Source organism: Sebastes umbrosus, chromosome 10 (genome assembly GCF_015220745.1).
Source record: "Sebastes umbrosus isolate fSebUmb1 chromosome 10, fSebUmb1.pri, whole genome shotgun sequence".
Taxonomy (NCBI): domain Eukaryota; kingdom Metazoa; phylum Chordata; class Actinopteri; order Perciformes; family Sebastidae; genus Sebastes; species Sebastes umbrosus.
In genome coordinates this window covers 14880746-14896234 of record NC_051278.1, presented here as the reverse complement: position 1 = coordinate 14896234, position 15489 = coordinate 14880746, and the positions used below count along the sequence as shown (strand labels likewise).

The 15489-nt window shown below is 42.7% G+C and overlaps 1 protein-coding gene across 2 annotated transcripts in view; it reads right to left on the bottom strand.

Annotated features, from left to right (window-relative positions):
• Positions 1-15489, bottom strand: part of LOC119496019 (striatin-like) — a 34311-nt gene continuing 18822 nt past the window's right edge. Inside the window, exons 3-17 of one of the 2 annotated variants that reach the window (XM_037783028.1) lie at positions 15230-15303; positions 12655-12733; positions 11284-11454; positions 10817-10952; positions 10562-10727; positions 9041-9151; positions 7054-7203; positions 6814-6950; positions 5692-5867; positions 4531-4578; positions 4326-4447; positions 4074-4241; positions 3842-3982; positions 2987-3175; positions 1-1575 (exon numbers count right to left, since the gene is read on the bottom strand). In XM_037783028.1, coding sequence (XP_037638956.1) covers positions 1406-1575; positions 2987-3175; positions 3842-3982; positions 4074-4241; positions 4326-4447; positions 4531-4578; positions 5692-5867; positions 6814-6950; positions 7054-7203; positions 9041-9151; positions 10562-10727; positions 10817-10952; positions 11284-11454; positions 12655-12733; positions 15230-15303 — 2038 coding nt within the window. In that variant the 3' untranslated portion in view covers positions 1-1405. The remainder of the gene's footprint in view (positions 1576-2986; positions 3176-3841; positions 3983-4073; positions 4242-4325; positions 4448-4530; positions 4579-5691; positions 5868-6813; positions 6951-7053; positions 7204-9040; positions 9152-10561; positions 10728-10816; positions 10953-11283; positions 11455-12654; positions 12734-15229; positions 15304-15489) is intronic. The other variant, XM_037783029.1, reaches the window with a different exon arrangement.

Below are 15489 nucleotides of genomic sequence, written 5' to 3'. Positions count from 1 at the left end.
TTAACATTTTACAGCAGGTTTTATTTTTAACATACTTTCATATACAAACCAGTGACTGAGAAAATGGCTCATTTGAAGCTGTACTCTACAGGTACAACATCTTGATTGACTTGTTTTTTCACCCAGGATAGTTTCGTCCTCACAGTTTTACAGTAAACTGGGATTTGCAGGACATTTGGATGGTTTACGCATTATTTCAAAGTAGTCCCACAGCACGGCACTAATGTCCTGCTAAACACTGGACTACTGTAAATATCTGGACAGGATACATCACATTGTAGTTGAGCATGTCCGCACAAGTGGGGAAAACTACATACAGTACAAGCCATTCAATTCACACAAGAGCAAACTGGCCAAAATCAATTAGTTATTCCTAAAAATGGACATCTAGAACCAAGTTTGAATTGTAATTATATAACCAAGATGGTTTACTTTGGACACATATGCTTGTAATCGTATTTGTGAAGTGTACAGTTAATCTAACAAACAGGCATTATATTTAATGGTCTGTATCACTCTACCAGCTTTGCCTTGAAATGCACAAAATTGATTCCCCAACCACACTTATCAAAAAGGAGCACTCAAACTCACGCTGCACAGTAAATTTTAAGACTGAATATATATTTTGTTTATTATAAGCATTTGTAATTTTACATCCAATGTTAAAATCGACAACATTGTGACAACCGGCTCCATCTCTCCGCCGTCCCCTCCCTCCCTGTTCCCCCGAAATGAGCTTGTTAAAATAACATTTTCAAGACCTTTTTTAAAGCAAAGGCACATTTGTCAATACGTGTTTTAAAAAGGAAAATAAAGGCAGGCCAGCGAGCAGAGTCCGTCTGAGAAGCAGAGAAGAAGAAGAGAGGCTTCCACGACAGCTCCAGCGAGCCTTCAGTACCCCACATTTCTGGAACAACACAACACTAAACCTGACTTGGAGTAAAGGGTCCGGACCTGGTTTCGTCTGAGAGCCAAGGTCGAGGGCCAGAGGGATTTGGGATGAGCGTGAAGTCGCAGGGGCAGAAGACCGGCTTGAAACCTCATTTCTCCACTCCACACTCTTTAACACTTGTCCTGAGCCTCCTCGCTACGGAGGTTAAGTTTTAGTTTGTCTGAGGGGGGGGCGCTGTGGCCGGTCACACCCAGGCCTGCCTGGATGGTAGATGGAGGACTAGAGAGCTAATTCTCCTCCTGACTGCCCTCCCTGCCGACCCTCTTTATGGGTACGGTAGCCCGTTTGAGGCCAGCGGCTACATAGTCTACCAGTCCGACAGGAAACCAGTGGGCTGTGAGAGGTGGGATGGACCCATGCCTGAACGTCCGTCCCCTCCTGTGTCTCTATTGGTCCCTGATCGTGGGAGGCTGAGTCAGAGAGCGGGGCTGCAGGGAGAGACGCAGCTCCGCGTCATACGAACACTTTGGCGAGAGCGTCTGCCCCGGCGCTGGCGATGTAGCATTTAGACGGATGAAACGCCACATCGTGGATCGACTCCTCGAACTTCTTTCTGTGAGCCGTGAACTCCTGGATGCAGGTTTTACTCTCCAGGTTCCACAGACGTATTGAGCAGTCGTGACCTGCAGAGGACATAACGAGTTACAGCGATTAAACTAGAGTTACCGCCTCGCAGTTGTACGCCTGCACCAACCAGTCAAGTAGCAGTTTACATCCATGCCTGTCCAAAATGTCATCACTTCATCCTGTTAGACGTTTGTGTGAAATTGTCATAATTAGCAAATAAATTCTTGAGTTATAGACAATAATATGTTTTGTGAGGTCACAGTGACCTTTAACCACCAAAATCAAACCAGTTTATCCTTGAGTCGAAGTCGACGTTTGAGGCAAATTTGAAAAAAATTCCCTCCAGGCGTTCCTGAGATATCGCGTTTACAAGATCGTACCCGATGGACGGACAGACAACCTGAAAACATAATGCCTCCGGCTGCGGCCTGTCGACGGCGCAGAGGCATAAAAATGTAACTTATTGTGATGTACAAAGGACGTGCAATAAGTGACTGTGAGCAAGACCCAGTTTCTCCTAAAACTTGTAAACAAGACTTGCGTCTTTGTGGCACATAGGATGTTTGGGAGAACCTTATTTACTTTATTATAGGGAGTTTTTCCCTATCCGAAGAGAGGGTCGTACTGTAAAGGACAGAGGTCGTCGTATCCTGAACAGATTGTAAAGCCCCCAGAGGCAAATTTGTGATATTGATCTATACAAATAAAATTGACTTGACTTGACATGAGTGAAGTAACTGCTTACAAATGTTCAGACTGTACCAGTACATGAAAGTACTATAATTATCAGTGACATTATCCTGTACAAGGCATGTTCTTGGTCCTAATTAAATGATCCGTGACTGAATTAAGCATGATTTATGGTTGCCACATCCGCGAGGGCCCGAGTCTTTGCACGGCCAAAGAGACATCTCACCATCAGACACGTCCCTTCGTGGGGTTTCCGTGCGCCAAATCTTTTCTAAATACGCGAATATGGATAGGTGGCAAATATGGAGAACTTTGAGGAGATTTGAGAATGTTGGTTTGCCTCCGAGTATAAAAGATCCAAACGTTTCCTCGTCAGCTCATGTTCTAGAGACCGTCCTTGCAGAAAGTAAAACCGAGGCTTTAGTCATCTATTTTACACACCTGCTGCTGCTCCAAAAATAATCCTCCAAAAAACAATATTGCTACTGTTACACAAAAACTGTACACGTTATACTACCACATATAAGGCTTTTCAAGATTCTGAAAAAAATATATATTTCTGATAAGTTCAGCTGCACAGCAGTCAGGTTAAAAAAAAATAAAATACTCACCACATTAACACTTGGAAAATAACTCTCACATAGCCACCTACACGTTACACTCACAGTCACTGCTGGGTTGAGTCTGAGGCAGATAATCTATCAATGAACTAGTGTATAAAGGGAAAACAGTTCTGTTAGAGAAAGCACAAGGAGACAGTGGTTAAGAGGTACTTACTGCCTGACATGAGATAAAGTCCGTTAGGGTCGACAGCTAAGCTGGTGACAGCATCCAGGTGAGCCACCATGGAGTGAATCAGCTTCCCGCTGTTGTTGTCAAAGAACTTGATGTGTCTGTCCTCCTGCGCAGTGATGGTGATGGGAAGAGTCGGGTGGCTGAGGACCTTATTGATCTGACAGGGGGTGCCTGGTTAAAAACAGACAAGCACATTAGACATCACTGAATGGTTCAACATCAAACCATTAGCAACTAAAAGTCCAATCTGTGGAAATATTACACTCTATGTCAGTGGTTTCCAACCTTTTTCCTTAAGGAACCCATCACTATCACTGAATAACAAGTTGTCATCCACGCCTTAAAATCAAGAAAGCCTCACGACGCCCGTGATGCTTTGGCGACCCCTAAGGTTAGGAACCTGTGCTCTGTCGGTGGATGTTAAGCATGTTCATCTTAGCTTAATGCTAACATTTTTTTAAGCAGTGTGGTAACACTCTGAGTCAGTTTGTACTTAATGCAGACATCAGTACTTGCTGGTAAACAACTTACTAATACGAGACAGATATTCTTAACATTATTATGATATGCAGTTAGGTCTTATGACTAAAGTACTGTATCAGTGTCCTAACTGGCAGTAAACTTGGAGTTTGCATCAGAGCGTCTGCTAATGATTTAATTTCCTACAGCCGCCACCAGATGGTACTCAAGAGCCATATTTCCCTACTCCACTTCAACATTATGATTGAATTCAACCAGTGTAATATGGTGTGTTTCATTATTATTAGCCCAGAAATCGATAGAGAATTTTACTGATGGGAGGTCTGAATGCTGCAGCCTTTCATCTGACAAACCTACCCGGCTCCAAATTGGACTCGAGACTGAGGACCAACTGGCGGGTCTCCATGTTGAAGAGGCCCATCTCTCCATTTGTGAAGGATGTGACCAGGTGGGCCGGATCACTGCACACCAGGTCTACTGAGGAGGGAACTCCAAGCTCTTGTACACAGAAAGACAGACATATATTTATGTTAATTATTCTATTTAAGCAAATATTAAGGAAAAACAAAGTCATGATACAAGCAAGTACTTTTGTCTTCGTTGAATACTGCGAGGGCGGGGGAGGTGGTGTTGGCGTCCCACAGTCTCACGGTCCCGTCTGCCGAGCAGGAGAGGAGGCGCTGGTGTGCGCTGCTGTACACCAAACCCCAAACGGAGTCAGTGTGTCCCAACAACGCGCCGCGCAGCATCGACGGGTCTGACACAGAAAACACAAAGTCAGTTACCATCATCTGATCTGAAAACCCTCAGAGATTCAAACACAACACAACGACGCTGTTACCGTAGGAGTCGTAGGGGTCGATGTTGGGATTTGGCGTGTTCCAGCATTGTATAGTCCCGTCAACCCCTCCGCTGAAACACTGCTCCCCTGTACTGCTCATCACCACACTCAGTACAGCCCCCCTGTGGTTTCAATCATAATGAATTAGCAAAAGTTCTTGTCCAACGCTAAACTGAAATGTTTTATGTATGTGCAGTGTTTTTACCTGTGGGCCCTGAAAGTGTAGATCGGTTCCACATCTAAAGATGCACTCCTGTGGACAAACAATGTGTTCATTAATGTTACATAGAAAACCAAACAGCAGAGCCAGCTTAATATGTGTCAGTAGTCGTGTTTCCATTCAACTGTCAAGTGAATTTTAAGCAAAATTTTGAAATGTTGCAAAAAGAAATGCGAATTAGGCACGTTTCCATCAACTAATTTGGTCAGAAGTTGCACTGAAGGCTATGTGTGGCTGTAATCCGCCAGTAAATAGAGTAGAAGAAGTAGAGATTGAGAAACTGGAAACAAAACAAGTCGACTTGGCCATCTAACCTGTATCTAACCCATGTTACGATAGAAAAATGGAGAGACGATGTAAGCATTCACACCTTATGGGAATATCTGAGAAGACACCGACAGCGTAAACAGCCGATCAGTAATGTGAGTTAAATGTTCGCTATGTCAGAATATATTTGGCAAAGACATTTCCATATCCTGTTTAGCGCATAAGCTCGATAAAGCTCGATAAAGTAAAAAACCACCTCAAGTGAACGTACATTTTTTTCAGCAACTGAGCAGAGTTTTATTGTATTTTGCCGTTTCCATACAGCTTTTCCAAAGCGATACTTCCAAAATGTGCATTAAAAATATGTGAATGGATAAACGGCTAATGATTAAATTCAAAATGATTGGCGTAGAACTGTACAAGGCAATAGATGGCCGCACATTTTGCTGCTATACCAGTGATCGAGTTGCACATACTCTTATACTCGAATACCCTCGACTCTAAAATGACGTCAGCCTCTAAAAAATAAAATCCATCACATCACTACGGACGAGTGTGTGTGGGCTGCAGAGTTGTGACTTGACATAATGAGTCAGCCCTTTGTCACATGGGGACAGTTTCCTGCAGCTGAATCGTGAGACACTGCAGCAACAAAGACTGTCATCAACAACTCTCTAATCTCTCTAATGACGTTCACTCTGCTGCGGCGAGACTGCTAGAGGCTGAACCAAACACACTGCTGTCTGAGTATTAGTTTCTCTAACAGAAATCAATACAACAGTAAATTTAAAGCTGTTGATTTCCTTCCTTTTGGCTGAGAAAAAATTAAACCAACAGTAGGAATCGGGTTGAACTGGAATAACGTGAATACATTCTTACTTTTTGGCAGGAGCGGTCTTTTGCAGGTTCCACATCTTGAGCGTGTGGTCCTCTGACGCAGTGACCAGGACAGGCTCCACAGGGTGAAAGGCCAGAGCTCGAATCCCATCAAAATGGCTTCGCAGGGTGAATTTGGGGTTCCATGTTTTTCTCATGGCATCTTTATTGTTGCCAATCTGAGGAGGACACATCTAATCAGAAACTGAATATCCAATCAACAGTACTATCACATATAATCAGTAGTCCTAGCCGTAGTTATGCAGCTTCTTTAGTAGTTTGCGAGTTTAGTGTTTATTTGCAAAAGTAACAAACCAGTAAAACAAAATACATTCATGGAAAGAAAATAAAGGGAAAAGTGAAATTAAAAAAAAAATGGTAGTGTAATACAATACAATAGTGTTTCTGTAATATTGAGTTGCCAGCTATGGTAAATAACTTTGTTTTTGTGATTAAAAAGAGGAACTTTTAATGACTTTTCTTTGGTGCTAAATATAGGATCGGGAGCATTTTTATTGCCTCTCAACAGCCAGTGGCCGTGGCCGCCCTAGCTATGTAAACAAAGCACAGAGAAACTTGTATTACAATACACACAGAGGGAGAGCGACTTCATTCTCTGCTCAGGTAGACATTACTTCTCTATATCTTTACACAGACAATAATTATTTGATGCTATATTAATGCTCTGAATATCAAATTTAGCATTTTTAATGATGGTTCATTGTATGTCGTGATGAATATCCTTTAACCACTTTTTTTTTTCTCCATAAATACATGCTATTGCACTAAAACCATCCTATCTTAAAAAAGCCTGCTACAACCCACGTAGGTGTGTTTTTATAGCCATGTGACTTTGACATTACGATTGTAAACGTGATCTCAAAAAATAACTGATATCTTCCAATATCACACTTTCAAAGCAGCTTCCCTGGCGCTGCCTATAAAAATAGCTGTTTGACACACAGATGGCAAGTCTTCAACATGTGACGTGAGCTGGTAAAGTTTGCTGCGGATTAGAGGAGGAAGGTGGGATGGCTGTTTTTCATGAGAACATGAACAGAAATAGTTTCCCCCAGAGAAGAGGTCCCATGGCTCTTAAAATCCATTCTGCCTCTTCCTACTCACATCGTATGCCAGACTGTCGGCCTCGTTGGCCACGGTGAGTCCAGCGAGCTCCCCCAGGCCCAGCTCGCTCTCCATGGCCTCGTCTGTGCCCATAATGAACGACTTCCCCGAGGTGGGCGGGAAGGTCAGCGCCTCAACTGGGGAAAGAACAAATGAATAAATATACAACCGCTGTGGACACAGTTAGTCAGGGATGAAGGGAATTTAAGACAGTCTAACAAAGAGTTTTTGCTCGAGCACCTTCATCCGGTCGGTTCCCCTCGTGCTCGTTGAACCGGGCGGCGTTGGGCCGGGACTGGGGGGTGGATGGTGGTGGAGGCTGCATGTGGGACAAGTCCTCTGCATCTCTCAGGTTAGCCAGCATGTCCTGCAGCTTAGACCGGTTGGGCCCTGTTTAACGAGTCAACAGTGTTAACAAACTGATACACAGCGATGGAGAGCGGAGCAAAGACAAAAAGAGGCAAAAAGTATGAAAATAATTTCATTAAAAAGCTGTGAGTACAAGCTGGAAAAAGAACGCAGAATGAATATGGAAGGAAAGCAGCACTGAAAGGGAAGAAAATTAATTATAGTATGTAAAAGAAGAGAAAATGAAAGGAAGTCAACACCAGAGTCCTTGTTAGATGAATTGAAAAAGGTTTTGAGATATGTTTATCTCCAAGTGCGGGCTGTGTGGAGAGAGCAATACAATATACAGCTGCATTTTATGAGGTCTCAGCCCAGGCAGAGTCTTTAGTGAACCACATATGGATGTTTATTTTATAATCATAAGCATTTTAACTAGGGCTGTCAAAGTTAATGCGATAATAACGCGTTATATCAAATTTGTTTTAATGCCACTAATTTCTTTAACGCAACTTATGATTTATAGGTTGTAGCGGGCTCGGTTTTAAAGCTAGAGTGAAGATACTGACATCATATGAAACTAGAAAACCTAAGGAATCTATGGTACCAACTGGCATGGCCATTTTCAAAGGGGTCCCTTGACCTCTGACCTCAAGATATGCGAATGAAAATAGGTTCTATGGGTACCCACAAGTCTCCCCTCTTTCAGACATGACTACTACATGACTATGATGATCACATGCAGTTTGGGGGCAAGTCATAGTCAAGTCAGCACACATTGCAGGACAATATCTGTCATTGTTTTGTGTTGTTAATTGATTTCCAATAATAAATATATACATACGTGTATAAAGCAGCACATTTGTCCACTCCCATGTTGATAAGAGTATTAAATACTTGACAATCTCCCTTTAAGGTACATTTTGATCAGATAAAAAACAATTACGATTAATCGCAATTTATCAAGGACAATCATGAGATTCAAAATTTGAATCGATTGACAGCCCTAATTTTAACAAATGTGGCCCCTTAGAATCAGACCTTAACCCTGGTGCAAATATTAGTATGCCAAAGACAACTGCTCAAAAAAACAACCCTGACAGATCTCCTGAAGATCTCCTCCACACGCCCACAAAAGTGATAAAAATGAAGACACAGCGTGAAGATAAAAAATAGATCTCTGCATAAACCAGAGGAGGAGGAAGCCAAGTGTAAAACGTGGTGTCGAATGTAGAAGAAAGTGAGATGAACTGATCTCATGATTCAATCACAGTAAGAGGCTACATCTGAAGTGGGCCGTTATTCAGAGAGCAGTAGTATTCAGCTGAGTCACTTCACTGAGTCACTGAAAAAGCTTGTAATTGCCATCAATTTACAACAGCAGCAACATTACTGTAGTATCAACATGGCTGACAGATGAGGATGAAGATGGTGGTAATTATGTTATTTTGAGTGGAGAAGATACCAATGTAGGAAACAGACGACTGTGGAGGCTAGCGCTAGCCCAGATGGGTCAGAGATGGACGTGTCATCACGACTAATTTTCACACTAATCTCTGATATTTGACGGCATGAACAAGATGATGATGTGAATATAAATCAAAAACATTTAAACGGGACAGAAGAACATGCATCAAGCATTACAGTAGGATAGTAAAAGGTGACAGATTTTGTATTTGGGAGACATTCAGTATGAAATGATAGACAAAAGGACAGAGCAATGCCGAGTAGGCATAATAAGGAGCAGCTCAAGAAGGAGATGAGAAAAAAACAGCCAAGATGTTTTGTTTTTTTGATTTGAGGCTTTTTGGCTGAACTCAGGAAAGTCAGGCTCTACAGAGAGAGGAGTAGGAGGGAGGCAGCAACGCCCGACAGGACTTACTCTTCACCCCCTTTTTCCCCTTGCGCTCCTTTCTGTACTGCTCCTTGAGTTTGGTTATCATGCCCGGGTCCACGTCCCAGGCCTCAGAAATGGGACCTTGCTCGTCCTTCTCTACACAGGGGGAACAAAACCAGGCCGAGAGGCTGTTGAGGAACTGCTCTGGTTGAGGCCTGTGTGGCCTGGCAGGGTGGGCAAGGTGCACAGACCTCTCACAGACTCTCCTGGAGATTCCTAAAGCCTCCAGGAGAGTGGTAGGCCTCTAAGACCTGAGATGAGCTTCTTTTCTTTAAAAGGGATAGTTTGGGTGTTTTGAAGTGGGGTTGTATGAGGTACTTATCCATAGTCAGTGTATTACCTACAGTAGATGACGGTCGGCTCCCAGTTTGGAGAAGCAGACAGGAGTTACCGGATGGAAACAAAACAATGTACTGCTGTGGACGGGGCCGGCAGCAAAACACATTTTATCCACCTAATAGAAAGGCCCACCTAAAAAAATCAGTATCAGTTTAGGTGTACGCTATATTTTGAATATTTTCACCGCTTTATCTTGCCGTCAGACAGCCCTTTCCGACGGGGTACTGAAGCTGAAACATACTGTATAGTTGTCTCAAGGCAAGGTAAACTGGTGAAAATATTCTAAATATAGTGTACACTGATATCGATTTTTTTAGATGAGCCTTTCTTTCAGGTCGCTAAAATAAGTTTTGCTGCCCACCCCGTCCACAGCAGTACATTGCTTTTGTACTGGGGTAGTGCCGACCGTCATCTATTGTAGGTAATACACTGATTATGGATAAGTACCTCATACGACCCGAAAACACACAAACTATTCCTTTAAGCAGGCCACTACCACCTCAGTGATATTAGCCTCAATATAACTATCTTGTTTAATCTCTTTAGGATTTCTCTTCTATTGGAAGAAGTGAGAGTGGTCGGAGGGAAGTTAATGTCATGTGGGGAATTCTTTCATTTGAACATTTCTAAGTCATGACAAATCTAATCATAAAATCATCACTGTGATAATCAAGTTGTTGTACACATGACTCAAATACTCAAACCCACGTTCAAATACAAAGAAACACCTCAGCATGACATCAAGCCCATTGTTTTCTGGCTTTAGGTCTAAGTACCAGTGAGACTCAAAGGTTGATTTGACGACACACAGGAGTGGAAGAGACATTGTGGTCACAGGCTGGCTAATGGGAACACACAGTGGAAGAGATCACAAACTATGGGTTAAACAGAGAAACATCCAAACATCATGATTTATGACCACAGAGTGATATATGAATGACGAGTACTCCACGAACAGTCACCAAACTATGAGGAGAAGTCGAGGCAAATTATAAGATTACAGCATCAAATAATTAGCGATATTATTGAAACTTGTGTATTAAAGTTGTAGATAAAAATTAAACAAGCCCATCATTGTGTAAGAGAAAAATAAATATCTGGGGTGTCGAAGTGTTGCTTTTCATCCAATTCCAACTCTGCTCTGTTCTTGACTGATCCATGACTCACCCCAGTCTGTGCCGTCCCCGTTGCCTCGGGACTCCGGCGAGGTGTCCATCTCGTCAGGGCTGGACAAGAAGTCAAAGCCCTTCAGTGCCTCCTCTGTGTCAGGGTCCTCACTTGTGTCCATACTGGCCGGCGTCGTCGTTGACGACGAGGGCTTCTTCCTCAGAATCTGTGGAAAATATTGTTATTAATAGCACAGCGACAATTTCTACTTAACTTTGTGTGAGTGCAGGAGATGAGGGCAGACTGTTTTCTTACCGTCCTGGATTCCACATTAGGCCTGTCCCTCCCCTCACTATCCTCGTCATCATCTTCATCACTGAACTCAGCTGCTGCATTCTCAATGAACTTAAAGGCCTCCAGTACGGCGCTAGTGTCAGAGAGCTCAGCTTTCCTGTGAAGGAACAATGATGCATACATCTCATCAGACTGTTATGCTACAGTATCAATAAAAAGTTGTAGTATCTACGTCTATCTACAGATTCACCCCATCACTCTTAAGTGCAACACACATGCTGCAAACGTTGGTGTGTGTTGTCCTTTAAGGCCACATTGCACTGTGAGATTTTGGGCTGTCCCAGACAAAAGTTCACAATCATGACAGAAACGTGGTCGTCAATCAAAAATGGACTGTCAGAAGACACGAGTACCTGCACAGTGTTACATGCTATGAACTTTTGCTATTGTTGTTGTCGCTCAGTCTATAGATAGCTTTAGATACTTACCCTCTGGTGCCCATGCCCTTTGTTGATGTGTCCGTCCCATTGACCAGAGGCTCAGTGCCGGTCCGTTCTCCTGTACTCCCGCCTCCGTCCCCGGCTAGTCCTAGCAGCGCTCGGACCCGCTGGGACTTTACATCTAAGATGGTGTCTGTGTAGCCCACCTCCTGCAGGTACCTGGAACGAGGTAAATCAACTTAAACCTGGTTGCAAATGGTCTAACCCAATTTTAGTTGTATGGAGGAAGAGCCATTGTAAATGAGTCTTTCATAATGTTGCAAACAAAGGTCCATTAAAGGGGACCTATTATGCTTTTGTGCTTTTTCTCTTTCCTTTAGTGTGTTACATAGTGTTTTTGTGCATGTAAAAGGTCTGCAAAGTTACAAAGCCCAAAGTCTACGCCAAAGGGAGTTACTCTTCCCCACAGAAACACTGCTCCTGAAACACCTCGCTTGAAGTCCTTTTCTTCTGTAATGTGGTGATGTCACCAAGTAACACACTTTGCCTTTTGGCTAGTTTGGCACGCCCTCAAACAAAGCTAGTTAGAGCGGAGCTGGAGGGTTTCAGACAGAGAGTGAAAAGAGGTTCTGCAGCACAGCCGGTATGAGAAAAATAAAGCGTTTTTTGAACATTAAAGCATGTAAACATGTTCTAGTAGAAACCCACAATACATATGTATGCACCTGAAAATAAGCATATTAGGTCTTCTTTAAATGAACTCTTTGTTACAATGAGTTTATTTACTACACAGACTTTGACGTGATTAGAGATGAGGATGAGTCGAGTACTTGTTACTGTCAAAAGTGCCATGTCCTCTGGCAGTTGTCTAGTTGATGCTATCAGCTCTGCTGAGGCAAGATGAGCTACTCATCAAATATTACACCTACCCTGCAGAGATGCAGAAGAAGCTCTAGTGATTTGAGTGGGGCGACTGACTGAAAGGGAGGGGTGTCTTAGCACATTATTGATCTGTGCCTTGACACAGAGTCGAGAATAAAATGGGTGCCTCATCAGCCGGCATGTTGGGGCAGATGATGTGTGAGGCTGCCTGGTGGTGTCTTGGGTAAAGGCCGGACCCTGGTCTATTTACACAAGCTGACTGAAGAGTAAGATAACCAAACTTCCCTGAGACAAACAAAGCACAGAGCAGGTTAATGACTGCTGCTGCCCATGCGAGGGAGCTCTTCCCCACAGTTGTTTTGGGCCATAGCATTCTGGCTCAGTAGTATACTTCATAAAAGCGGTTAGTCTGACACAAGTGACAATACTATGGCAGAGAAATCAAACTAGGGGCCTGGTATCTGCATACAGTTCATTTTAGTGCAGCGATTTAGTTTTCTAGGTTGAAGACTGTCACAGAAGGATTAAAGCACTTACTGTCTGAGGAGCTGGCGGCCTTGTTTCCAGGACAGCTGATTGTTGAGCGATCCAGAAGACTCATTCTCGTTGGTCTCATCTGCAGGAGAAGAGGAGGAGGACACAAATCAGGGCTCCATAAACAGCACAGCACTCCTACCAATTTCCACTCGGTAAACACGACCAGAACATTCCTGCATCGCAGCATCCTGGCAACTACACACATCCAGCGCTTAGCTGCTTTCAGCCAGTCAACAGTGGATTAGAGTTAAATGGAAGAGGGTATTGCTTCACTTTAAATTGTGCCAGTGAAATAACTCTTACATGTTTATTGAAAAAAATAGCTTGTTCTTGATGCTACAACAAGACATTTGATATTTAATCACGCATTCTGACACCTTCAAAATGGCTGGTCTCTGCTCCAACTACGTCCCATGATGGCATGCTACTAGAAAGCGCAACGTGTACCTGCAGCATCCAGAACAACACACACTGTTTGTGATGGCTCTGACAAAACAAGCAATATCAAAGCTCACTTTGATATTAAACAACGTCAGCACTCCGCTCGCGAGTCAGCTGGGAATTTTGGAGCAGAGACGCGTTAATAAGATTTAGATGGAGTGAGAGTGTGTGTGTGTGTGTGTGTGTGTGTGTGTGTGTGTGTGTGTGTGTGTGTGTGTGTGTCTGTGTGTGTCTGTGTGTGTCTGTGTGTGTGTGTGTGTGTCGAGGAGGTTGATTTGGCGGGGCAGAGAGAGACGAGGGTGCCTCAAAAAGTGGGTCATGCCTAATTCAGAAGAGTGAGGAGCGGGCAGGTGCACCACCATACGAACAACACCTCCCACTCGTCGTCGTCTCCCCCTCTTCCATCCCCTCCACCTAACACCTCTCCCCTTCACTCCCCACCCCCCAATTCATCAACACTTCAAGGTCTTGCGTGCTTTGAACAGCCCTCATGAATAGAGATGAGGAGAGAGGAGAGGAAATGTCGCAATCTGACTTAATGATGGCAGAGGACTTGAACATGAGAGGCCAATTAAAGTACAATAATATAACAAGGAGCAGGTAGTGAACTGATACAGGAGTGATACCGAGGTAAAACCAGGTATTGTGATTTTAAGGGTGAACACTAAAAAGTGAGAGCAACATTTTAGATGTTTAAGATTTGAGTGGATAAAATAGTTTAGTTTTTACTTTAGCCATGCAGAGAGTTTTGCTTTCATCTTCCTGAGTGTCTAAGATATCTGATGAAAAGCATTATGCTCTAAACCTCACTCTGTCGACTAAACACTCTGACCACAACGTCCATTATGTAGCTGTCCTGCAGCCTATTCGATAGCTTTTCCATCGAATTGTAAATGTTAAAATTTCCAAAATTTCTAAGCTCTAAGGATTTGTCATTTGTGATGATAATACTTTTTTTGCACTGGGAGCTTTCAGAGTGCAGACTTTCTGTTCTGATTATTCAGAGTGGAAAAGAATTATGAATGTTTATGAGTGCTTATAACTGTAGTTATACAGTGCTATAAACAGATTATAATACATTATAAGTATGTTTATAAGCATTTTATACACGGCTTTGTTGAATACTCGATTCTGATTGGTCAATTACAGCATTCAACGGTCTGTTATTTCTTTATAGCAGACCGTTGCTATGTATAACACACTGCTGCTATGTATAACAGACCGTTGCTATGGGCGCAGTTCTGATGTTGGACTCTGGTGGACCGTTATTGTGTCAAATTATTGATTTCTTAAGTAAGTAGCCGTGTAATAAGCGGGATAATGTACTGTAGGAACATCTACTCGGGGTGCCGCATCGCCGACAGGACGAAATTTCGTTTTTATTGCTCACAGCATTAAAAATGTACATTTACCGATTAACCTGCAGATTAATTGTTGGGTCTGTAAACTCATCACAATTTCCTGCAGTTCAAAGTGATGTCCTAAAATTGGCAACAAACCCAAAGAGATTCAATTCACTATCACAATAGAAAAATAAAAGCAGCAAGTTATCACAACTGAGACACTGAAACTAGGTCATGTTTTGGAATTTTCTGGAAAGTTACATTGCTGTTCAATTTGTTCAATGCAAATTTTCAATGTTTTGAGCACCACATGTTTGATTGGAAACAGAAATATCTAAGTCAAATATCCCCAAACCTGGGCAAATAAAAACATTACTATTTGCATGGCTGCATGACTAGATACCACTAGAGGCAAGTGAAATAATGTTGTATAAAAGGTTGAGCCTTTATAATGTGCATCTTTGTCAGAGGTCAAATTCAAAGTATGATTTGAGAAATTTTTCTTTCTTACATGTACCGTCATGAACGCTCTCAATCTATAACATTTTTAAATCAATTTGATCACATTTGTTGTACATTGCCTCTTTAAGCAGCTCAATATTTGTTCAGTACATCAGTAACAACAATGGCATGCTACATACAGGAAAGGACACCGAGAGGAAAACAAGATTCAGCATGAATGCAGACTTCACATGCGTACCAGTCCTGTCCCTTGAGGTATGTGAACTCAACAATCACAGTGATTTAGTATAAAGAGGTGGAGTTGGCTGTTTGAGCCACCATAGACTTACCAGAGTCGTAGCTTGGAGGCTTCATGTCACCTTGATTTAACTCTGTCCCATATTTTAACTTGTGGTACTTTGCTCTGGAAGGAAAGAAAAAAAAAAGAGGCAGACAAATAAGCAAACAGGGCTGATCAAAAAGGTCTGAGAAGAAGAAGCTATTTAAAAAACTCATTATGCATGGCATCTGCATAAGCTTTGAAAGTCATCCCAACACCAACTTGCTCTACTTCTCACAAACACGTTCTCTTATTAGACAGCTTCGCTTG